The sequence below is a fragment of the Xenopus tropicalis genome, chromosome 10 (genome assembly GCF_000004195.4).
Source record: "Xenopus tropicalis strain Nigerian chromosome 10, UCB_Xtro_10.0, whole genome shotgun sequence".
In the NCBI taxonomy this organism is placed as follows: domain Eukaryota; kingdom Metazoa; phylum Chordata; class Amphibia; order Anura; family Pipidae; genus Xenopus; species Xenopus tropicalis.
The window spans coordinates 44,862,908-44,873,932 of NC_030686.2; the positions used below are offsets into that span (position 1 = coordinate 44,862,908).

Genomic DNA, 11,025 nt, shown 5'->3' on the forward strand with positions numbered 1-11,025 from the left:
CAATACTTATTTCCCCTTACATCTCCTCCGGTATCGGGACTGCTGCCAGTTTGCCAATGCGCAATGAGTATGGGGTAGTACTCATATTGTTTTTGTTGACCCTCTTCTCCACTTACAGAGCTAGTTTACTGTTTTTCTTTGAAATAAATATTGAAAAAATATACCCCACTGATGCCTCAATTAATGTCATTTTATTGGTATTTATTTTGATTATTAAAACTTAGCAGTAACTGCTGCATTTCCCACCCTAGGCTTATACTCGAGTCAATAAGTTTTTCCAGTTTTCTTAGGTAAAATTAGGTACCTCGGCTTATATTCGGATCGGCTTATACTCGAGTATATACGGGTAGTCTATATAAGTAACAATCAGCCTTTAGTCAAATCTATGCTCACTGGAGTATTTTCGTGAAGGCCTAACCAGCACAAATACATTTTCTAAAGCAAAAAGGTATTATACATAGCTATGGCACTGCATTTATCCTACCATGTGTTCTGAAAAATTTATATTTCTTTATATATTTTTTAGTTTCATATTTCAACTTAAGGGAGGGGGTACAGACGGTAAAAAGGGTAAGGGGGTTTGCACATTCATTTTTTACCAAAAGAGTGAAATAATGAAGTCTATAAAACAAGTTATTTTCTATTTAAAACCACAAACCATATTGTATAGATTTACATTATAAAGCCTTCCGTCTAGTCACTAAAAAAAATTAATATTTCTGGGGAAATGATACATGTGCCACCGCCCCCCCACCCCTCCGCTGCACATGTGTGCCTGTGCTAAAGCTTTTTATTGACGCAATTGGGGGTGAAGGGAGGAACAGATGACAGACTGGGTTGGCGGGGTCCACAGTGCCAGTGGCCTGGGCCAATCGCATTTTTTCCTGGTATCCTGCCAGCCCATTCCAACCCTGCATCTTGTAGACCAGGGGTGGGCAAACTTTTTGGCTCAGAGGCCACATTGACTTACAGACGGGCCAGGCCAGCATTGCGCCGTTTCCGCTCGTCAGTCCCCAGACGCCAAGTCTGGCATTCCAAGTACCCAGAGACCCAAACAGCCCCCCAGCCCAATAAATAGTGACTGTCTATGGCACCTTACAGCAGCCCCTCTGGCATTTGCCTGAACCCACAGATTGCCAGTCTGGGCCTGGGTCCTGGCATTCCAAGTACCCAGAGGCCCAAACAGCCCCCCCAGCCCAATAAATAGTGACTATGGCACCTTACAGCAGCCCCTCTGGCATTTGCCTGAACCCACAGATTGCCAGTCTGGGCCTGGGTCCTGGCATTCCAAGTACCCAGAGGCCCAAACAGCCCCCCCAGCCCAATAAATAGTGAGTGTCTATGGCACCTTACAGCAGCCCCTCTGGCATTTGCCTGAACCCACAGACTGCCAGTCTGGGCCTGGGTCCTGGCATTCCCAGTACCCAGAGGCCCAAACAGCCCCCCCAGCCCAATAAATAGTGATTGACTATGGCACCTTACAGCAGCCCCTCTGGCATTTGCCTGAACCCACAGACTGCCAGTCTGGGCCTGGGTCCTGGCATTCCCAGTACCCAGAGGCCCAAACAGCCCCCCCAGCCCAATAAATAGTGACTGACTATGGCACCTTACAGCAGCCCCTCTGGCATTTGCCTGAACCCACAGATTGCCAGTCTGGGCCTGGGTCCTGGCATTCCCAGTACCCAGAGGCACAAACAGCCCCCCCAGCCCAATAAATAGTGAGTGACTATGGCACCTTACAGCAGCCCCTCTGGCATTTGCCTGAACCCACAGACTTCCAGTCCGGGCCTGCCCTCAACGATACTGGTCCTCAGTGCCAACATAATTTTATACTATACAGGTATAGGACCCGTTATCCAGAATGCTCGGGACCAAGTGTATTCTGGATAAGGGGTCTTTCCGTAATTTGGATCTCCATACCTTAAGTCTACTAAAAAAATCAATAAAACAGTAAATAAACCCAATAGAATTGTTTTGCCTCCAATAAGGATTATTTATATCTTAGTTGGGATCAACTACAAGGTGCTGTTTTATTATTACAGAGAAAAAGGAAATAATTTTTAAAATTCTTAACTATTTGATTAAAATGGAGTCTAATTCGGAGCTTTCTGGATAACGGGTTTTCGGATAAGGGATCCCATACCGGTACTATACTATTTTATACTATATCTACAATCATGCACTGCGTTCATTTATACCAGTGCAACCAAAGAGGTCACCTCTAGTGATGGGCGAAAAGTTTCGCCAGGCATGGATTCGCGGCGAATTTCCGCGTTTCGCCATTGGCTGATTGTTTCGCGAAACGGATGAAAAATTTCGCCGCGGAAAAATTCGCCGCACGTCCAAAAATTGTCGCCAGCGTCAAAAAAGAATAGTCGCGGGCGACAAAATAATAGCCGCGGGCGACGAAACAAGAGCCGCGCGACAAAACAATAGCCGCGGGCGACGAAACAAGAGCCGCGTGACGAAACAAGAGCCGCGGGCGACGAAACAAGAGCCACGCGCGACGAAATAATAGCCGCGCGACAAAACAATAGCCGCTGGCGACGAAACAAGAGCCGGGCGACGAAACAAGAGCCGCGCGACGAAACAAGAGCCGCGCGCGACGAAATAATAGCCGCGCGAAAAAACAATAGCCGCGAGCGACAATTTTTTTTGTCGCGCGACATTTTCGCAGTTTCGCGAATTTTTCGCCGTTTCGCGGATCTTTTCAAAGATTCGCGAATTTTTCGGCGAAGCGAAACGGAACAGATTCGCTCATCACTAGTCACCTCCTGTACTGACTGTATTGTAACAATGTCCTCTAAATAGCGGAATGTGTATTTTTGAGTAGCATTGTTTTAATCTGGAATTAAAGCTGCAGAAAGTGTATATTATGTCTATAACTAGTCAGTTTATGAAGGAAGATAAATGGCAAACCAGCATTTGTTCTAGCACAAAGTTAATGCATAGAATGCCCTCTAGTGGTGGGTGTAAAAGCTCTGTGTGTACAATGAGAAACGAAATAAACGAATATATGTCACACAGAGATTAATATCAGCATCACAAGACGGGCATCGCATTTATAGATAAACTTTGTGGCAGCTAATGAAAATAGCCGAAATATTATGTTTATAGCCCAAAGTCCTGTGAATAAACTCTCAAACTCGAGGAAAAACGACAGAGCAAAGGATTTGTTAGAATAACTTTTATTCTTTATGCAAAACACATTCCCAAAAGAACATTAATTTCTTTAAAATAAATTATTTTTATATTTAACTCTTGTATTTATATATATATGCTTTAAACAGCAGATAGCTTGTGGATGAGGTATTTAGCCAAATTGGGTTTGGTATAACTGGTAAGCAGCAGAAAGTGACCATAGAGGGGGTAAAATCTGCAGTAACGTAAGTCCGGACAGCACCATGACATGCTTAGCCTCTTCTGGAAAGGCATGCAGAACACTGCAAAGCACAGTATTTAAAGTTAAGTCCACTTTGGATGAACCCTGGTTCCGTTTGCACGAGTTCCTACAGCTGGGCTGCTCTCTTTCTAATGGTCTAGGGGGCGGGGCTTGGAATAGAAATCTATATCAAATGTAAAGCAGGCTGGCACATTTGGTAGAAGCGGCTCTTGCTTCATGAATTTCTATCCATGGCTGCAATGCAATAGTCCCAATCAGCTCATTTAGTTTGGTCCAAGCCCTCTCTTCTAGTTGACCATGGGAAAGAGAGCAGCCAGGTACTTGAAACTCAGATAACTGGATTCCTTAGCCTGGGTAAAATGATACCCAGGTTAAGATAGTCTGGATTCGATAAGATAGTGTGGTTCTTGGTACAGCTAAAGGAAACATGACCAAGTGGACTAACCCTTTGAACAAGCTTTCGGCAGAGATCTGTTAAAGAAACACCACTATATGTATCAAACAGCAAACTTTGGCATTAACAAGGCAGTTAAACAAGCAGAAAGCAGTTTGATTTTAACCATTAAGGCTGTGGAAAAAAACAGAACTGAAGTGGTTGAACCAACAGAGGCTATGCTCTGTTTTAGACATGAAGGAGATGCCCTGTGGCCAAGGAGTAAAAGTCAGAAAGCAGGACGACTGCAGCAGTAAGGTTTATTGGGTTTTCTTGTCTTCTGGTGGGAAGTAAGGGGGTGGTGGAGGGAGGTCCTGAAGAGAAAGAGATAATGTAATAGAGATCGAGTAGGGCAGTGAGTGAGAAAAGACAGGGTAAACATACGAAGCTTACCGGTGGCATGTAGGAGTGTGGGGGGTTCTGTTGGCTATAGTAGCCACTTGCAGCAGCTTCTGCAGCCTTGGCTTCCGCTACATGAAAGAACACAAGTCAGCTTATTGTGTGCCCAGAACATTCCATCTCTGTATATTTGTATTTATACATATGGGTAGGGGGTGCCATAGTGTTTCCCTTAGACTGTACAGTATGGGGGTACAGCTTATTGTGTGCCCAGAACATTCCATCTCTGTATATTTGTATTTATACATATGGGTAGGAGGTGCCATAGTGTTTCGCTTAGACAGTACAGTATGGGGATACAGCTTATTGTGTGCCCAGAACATTCCTTCTCTGTATATTTGTATTTATACATATGGGTAGGGGGTGCCATAGTGTTTCCCTTAGACAGTACAGTATGAGGGTACAGCTTATTGTGTGCCCAGAACATTCCTTCTCTGTATATTTGTATTTATACATATGGGTAGGGGGTGCCATATTGTTTCCCTTAGACAGTACAGTATGAGGGTACAGCTTATTGTGTGCCCAGAACATGCCTTCTCTGTATATTTGTATTTATACATATGGGTAGGGGGTGCCATAGTGTTTCCCTTAGACAGTACAGTATGGGGGTACAGCTTATTGTGTGCCCAGAACATTCCTTCTCTGTATATTTGTATTTATACATATGGGTAGGAGGTGCCATAGTGTTTCCCTTAGACAGTTTAGTATGAGGCTATTGTTTCTCTCTCACCTGCTGGAGTGGAAGGCAGATCAGGGGCACAGGCTGACGGAGGCTCCATAGGCCCAGGGTAAGGGGGAGGTGGAGGGTGCATGTAGGTGAGGGATCCGCCCTGTGCAGCTGCTCCTGAGTAAAACTCTGAAAGAGATGAAGGTTATGAACTAAAGGATAAAATAAAGTAAAAACAATCTGGATTTCTCTATTTGCTTTGGAAAAGTCTCAAATCTCTTATTTCTCACATAAAAAAAACCTGTCTTGTTCATTAAAGGGGAAGTATATGCTGTACTTAACTCTATAAAACAAATACCTCACGTGCAGGGCTGGAACTAGGGGCAGGCAGAAGAGGCACCTCCCTAAGGCGCATTGGTGGGGGGAGGGGGCACCAGGCAGGTACCTCTTCTGTCACCTACCACCGGTTCTGGACCCTTTCCCCGACTGTGGCCCTTGTTACCCCCTGCCGCCCTGTCTGCGTATGCGCCGGTGCAATAATTCCGTGTTTTTTGCCAAAGCTGAGGCATTCTCCATACTCTGCTATGGAACAGCACCTCTAGTGGTAATATATATTATACTGTTATTGTCGTTTATTGAGCTTATGTCATTTATGGAGCATGACAGGATTGTCTCTATCAGCACATAATACAGGTATGGGACCTGTTATCCAGAATGCTCAGGGATCTGGGTTTTTTCCGGATAATGGGTCTTTCCATAATGTGGATCTCTATACTTTAAACAAAAAAATCATTAAACATTAATTAAACCCAATAGGATTGTTTTGCCTCCAATAAGGATTCATTATATCTTAGTTGGGATCAAGTACAGGTACTGTTTTATTATTACAGAGAAAAGGGAATCATTTAACCATTAAATAAACCCAATAGGGCTGTTCTGCCCCCAATAAGGGGTAATTATATCTTAGTTGGGATCAAGTACAGGTACTGTTTTATTATTACAGAGAAAAGGGAATCATTTAACCATTAAATAAACCCAATAGGGCTGTTCTGCCCCCAATAAGGGGTAATTATATCTTAGTTGGGATCAAGTACAGGTACTGTTTTATTATTACAGAGAAAAGGGAATCATTTAACCATGAAATAAACCCAATAGGGCTGTTCTGCCCCAATAAGGGGTAATTATATCTTAGTTGGGATCAAGTACAGGTACTGTTTTATTATTACAGAGAAAAGGGAATCATTTAACCATTAAATAAACCCAATAGGGCTGTTCTGCCCCAATAAGGGGTAATTATATCTTAGTTGGGATCAAGTACAGGTACTGTTTTATTATTACAGAGAAAAGGGGAATCATTTAACCATTAAATAAACCCAATAGGGCTGTTCTGCCCCCAATAAGGGGTAATTATATCTTAGTTGGGATCAAGTACAGGTACTGTTTTATTATTACAGAGAAAAGGGAATCATTTAACCATTAAATAAACTCAATAGGGCTGTTCTGCCCCAATAAGGGGTAATTATATCTTAGTTGGGATCAAGTACAGGTACTGTTTTATTATTACAGAGAAAAAGTAAATGATTTTGAAAAATTTGAATTATTTGCTTAAAATGGAGTCTATGTGAGATATTTAAGAACTTTCTGGATAATGGGTTTCCAGATGACAGATCTCACACCTGTATTTTATAATAGTGAGTAAAATGACTTACCGCTGGGTGGTGGCGGATAAGGATAACCAGCAGGTGGAGGTGGGTAGATGCCATTGGCTGCAGGAGGTGGGAAGACGTAGCCCCCATTGGGCATATATGGGTAGGCAACATTTGGAGCTCCTCCACTTGAGGCTACAAGGGCGAGTAGAAACCATATTTTATAAAAATGGGTAAAGGAAAAAGTGCATTGCAAAGGCTGAGGCAGAATTTCTGACCCATTGGGATTTCCCTTTAAATCTTTTCCCCGAGGTGTGGGGCTTGTGGCAAATGTGTATTTGCTCTCCTAGGTAGTCCTGGGAGTCCAGACTAAATGTCAAGAGATTGTGACTTCAGATACCCCCTGCTCACCTTGAGAGGCCACGTGTAGCATGTGCTGGCCGAACTCTATAGCGCCCCCTGAAGGAAAGCTTAGTTTAAATGTAGCAGATCCTTCCCAACCACCTGCAGGCAAAGAAATGAATTCCAGATTAAAAGATATATTTAACCTACAGCAAATTATATTAGCAAAAAATAAAGGCAGGTGTCCCAGGAGCTGAAGTGGGACCTAGAACGCATAGGTATCCGTCAGATAGTAACACTGCTCACCTCCAGGCTCAGCTCTCACGTTGCCCTTGATAAAATTGGCTCCAAATACGGGCTGCTTAATTTCACAGTCCTTCATCAGATAGAAGGGCATCATGAACGACTGCATGGGGTCCCTTCCTTTGGACACAAATATCACCTGTGGATGCAAAATTAGCCTCACCCACATGCATAATACACAAGAGCCGTAAAAGATATGCTTATAAATAGGTTAGAATCTGTGTCACATGACTCACTGAAATAATAATAACTGAAAGAATAATGTACCCCCTTGGAATAAAATGAGAGAATATTAGACACCTCAAAGCTTTAGGGCCTGTATTAAAGTGATTTTGTGCCGCCTTTATATGTTCATGGATCCCCTCTGTGACTTTTATTAAGGAGGTGTAGAAGGGCACTAGCCCTATATGTAATAAATGACACTAAAGTTTGGCATACACTGGCAAATCTAAGTTGCCGATTTGAGTCCTTCAGACCGTTTCGGGCGCTTATCTGCCCATGGGGCCCCCCAGCAGGCCTACCCAACCAATATCTGGATAAAAATGGGCAGGTGGCGAAACAATCGATTTAGCCAAATTTTGCCCACCTTAGGTGGAAATGATCCACTCGATTAAACCTTAAGTTTGCCTGATAGCAATAACCCACAGCAACCAATAAGTATATTCTACCTGCTGACTGGTTGCTATGGGTTACTGTTCCTGGGCAAATTTAGTTTTTTTAATTACATAACCCCCAAGTGTCTTCTCTGACCTAATGGAAAGTTTAGTTGCACATTAGCAGTTTATTCCATGGTGCCAATGAGTCAGACTGCACCTAATGAGTGAAGGAAAAGGGAGGCAGACTTACTCGATATGGTGTCAGAATGACTCTGCCTTTCTTGGTCCCTCTGAAAGCCTCTGGGGTGCTGTCCATGTCACTAAATGTGACCTCCACATGTTCATAAGAAGTAAGGATACTGGAAGATAATAAAGGGCAAGTTCAATGAGAACAGTGCAGTTTAGTAGTCAAAGACGAACTGCCAGCTGGACACCGGGAAAAAACCAAGCGGGCCCCTCGATCCCTGCTGGTGTTCCTGAACTGACGTCCCTCCACCAGACTGGGGGGTTTGGGATGATGGGGACCCCTTGGGGGTGTGGTGTGTGTGGGGGGTGGTTATTGTGCATCTTCATGATATTGGGCCAAACTGACTATCTGTTTGAGGAATAAGAGGAGTGCCCAAGGGTGTAAATGTAGAGGAAGAAGACCCTGCAACTGCCAAGGTATAAGAGATCAGTGTCAGACTGGGAACCCAGAGGCCCACCAGAAAACCTTAGACCCCAGGCCGCTTTTCCAAACTATTTTTCCTCCTTTCCTCACCCAACCTCTTTATTCTCCTAGTCTCTTTTATTTACATGCTAGCATCTATTCTTCCATCTATTTCTCTTCTTTGTTCCCATTCAGAAACAGGGAATGACCATGAAGCAGGCCAAATGCTGAGGAGCAGGAGGGCCCACTGACATCTGGGCCCACCGGGAGTTTTCCTGCTATCCTTGTGGGCCAGTCCGACACCGTAAGAGATCCAACAGAACACTGAATGATACGCGGTTTCAGTGGCATAACTGAGCCCTATAGCAAAATCATTTTAGCGCCCCAATAAACTTTAGGAATAAGACATTTTTTATAATAAAGCTATTAAAACTGCTTATCAGTCAGTGCCCTATGGGGCCTCCTATAATCTCCAGGGTCACTCTGCCTTCCCCGGGTCTGAGCGTTAAATATCTCCTACATATTGCAGCACTGTATACACCCCTCCACTGTATCATGTGATTATGTAAGTGCTTCATAAGAATATTATATTAAATTAATAATATAAATAATAATAAAGGGGGTTTAGTAAGTAAATCTCACAAGGGATACATGTGGGACATATTATATATAGATATGCTGATAGAATTAAGTATATTGTGCCTGGGAATAGGAAAACACACACAATATTATACAAATAGTACAGCAGACAGGCAAAGAGAGGGAGGCGGGTGTATCTGTATCAGCTCCATAATTGGCACAAATCCCTGCTCGTCATGTCCAAGCTCCGCCCCATATATGATGACAGATACCCGGAACCCATATTCATGCAGGGGGTCCGTCTAACGTTTCGCTGACTGCTTCCCGCGACTGTCTCTCTACTTAGCCGCTGTCCTACCTCTCGCTGTTGTTAATTACTGCACCTCCGCCATCCAGGTGGTTCCTGTTAAGGGCCATATTGCGGAGATAAAAAGGTCACACCTCCGCAGCCTAGCAACAGCCAATCACCGTGCTCGAAGAGTCTCTCGCACTTTGAGACGCAGTCTGGGCGGTTCCACTGCTGTAGGGCCGGCCGCTCATTGGCTGAGGGATCTATGACTGGCATGTGTTCTTGATCGCTAGGGGGCGTGTATCACTGAAAATAAACCATGGCCGCTTGAGGCGCTAATGTTGTAGTTGTGTTTCTGCGTTGCTAATACTTCATTGTAACGATCACTTAGCGCTGAGGCGCAGAGCTGCTCCGTGTATTACGGTTGTTACCAATGTAGCGCTGTGTTTGGGCGGCTATTCAGGGCAGTAAGTGTTAAATTCTACTTTATGGGGAATATCCAATCTTATTTTGTACAGTTATATCGGCCAATTAGTTAGTTAAACATACTACTTCACTACAAACCTCTCCTAACAGGATTTCATACAATCCCAATTGAGGTTATCACAGGGCTGATATTAAGCTATTTCATACTCCCCGCGTAGTTGCTTCGCCCCTTCTTACACTTAGGGGCACATTTACTAACCCACGAACGTCCAAAAAGTGTTTTTTTTTCGTAATGATCGGTATTTTGTGACTTTTTCGAGCGCTCAATACGAAAGTCGCGACAATTCGCGCAAGTCGTAACGGCTACGAAAAAGTCACAAAAAATATGAAAAAGTCGCAAAATGTTCGTTTTACAATCCAAATTTTTCCCATTCGGATTCGTGGATTAGTAAATCAGCCCCTTAGTATAGCGGCGGAAATACAAGAAGGTCTCTAACTGGTCGATGTATATATTAGTTGAGGTAAAGTTATCTTACAGGTAAGTATTACGTTGCGTTTCTCTAACATACGGTGGGTCCGGTATTGCCAGGGTAAAGCCGCCATACACGCACCGATAATATACGTAACCTCGTTTCATACGATATTCGGTGCGTGTATGGCAACTCGGCGAGGCGGCCGATATCACAGAAGGCTGTCGACTCACCAATCGGACCGGTTAAAAGATTTTGTTTGGGCACCGTAGAAGGCGCCTGAGCAAAATCTGCCTTCAGCGCTGAATCGGCAGAAGGAGGTAGAAATTAGAGCTGGGCGGTATGGCCAAAAATTTATATTGCAGTATTTTTCAAAATGATATCGGTGTCGCTGTATTTGACGGTATTTTTTTTTTTCCATGCATGATTAGGTGTTAACCCCATTTCCTAATAAATTAGAGAATAATTACTGTAGTATTGAAAATCAGAGTCAGGCAAGCGAAGGATCGGCAACAGAAAGTCGTAAGGTAAATCAGGCAGGCTTAGTTTCCCAGGCAAGGCCGCAGACAACATAGCACAGGAGGAGGCGTTTGATAGCTTTAAATACCCCCCACGCATGCGCAGAACCGGCGCCGTTAGCGCGTCGCGGACGTGCACGCTTTGACATGTACGTGCGCTTTGACGCACACACACCTGGACGCGCGTGCGCAATGTCCCGCGGACAACGGGACGCGCGCGCAAGGAGGCGTGCGAGAACGGGCCGCACGGGTGAGTACCCTGACACCCCGGTATTGCGGTATCTGAAAAATGAATATAGTTTTAA

General features: G+C 44.1%; 1 protein-coding gene across 1 annotated transcript; it reads right to left on the reverse strand.

Annotated features, from left to right (window-relative positions):
* Window positions 1–3,172: 3,172 nt before the first annotated feature.
* Window positions 3,173–9,501, reverse strand: wbp2 (WW domain binding protein 2). Its single transcript, XM_031894365.1, has 8 exons — window positions 9,376–9,501; window positions 8,040–8,148; window positions 7,197–7,332; window positions 6,960–7,052; window positions 6,612–6,743; window positions 4,966–5,091; window positions 4,230–4,306; window positions 3,173–4,150 (listed from the first exon to the last, which is right to left on the reverse strand). Exons 1-8 carry the CDS (start codon window positions 9,432–9,434, stop codon window positions 4,097–4,099), a joined length of 786 nt encoding a protein of 261 aa, XP_031750225.1. The 5' UTR covers window positions 9,435–9,501; the 3' UTR covers window positions 3,173–4,096.
* Between the last annotated feature and the right edge of the window lie 1,524 nt (window positions 9,502–11,025).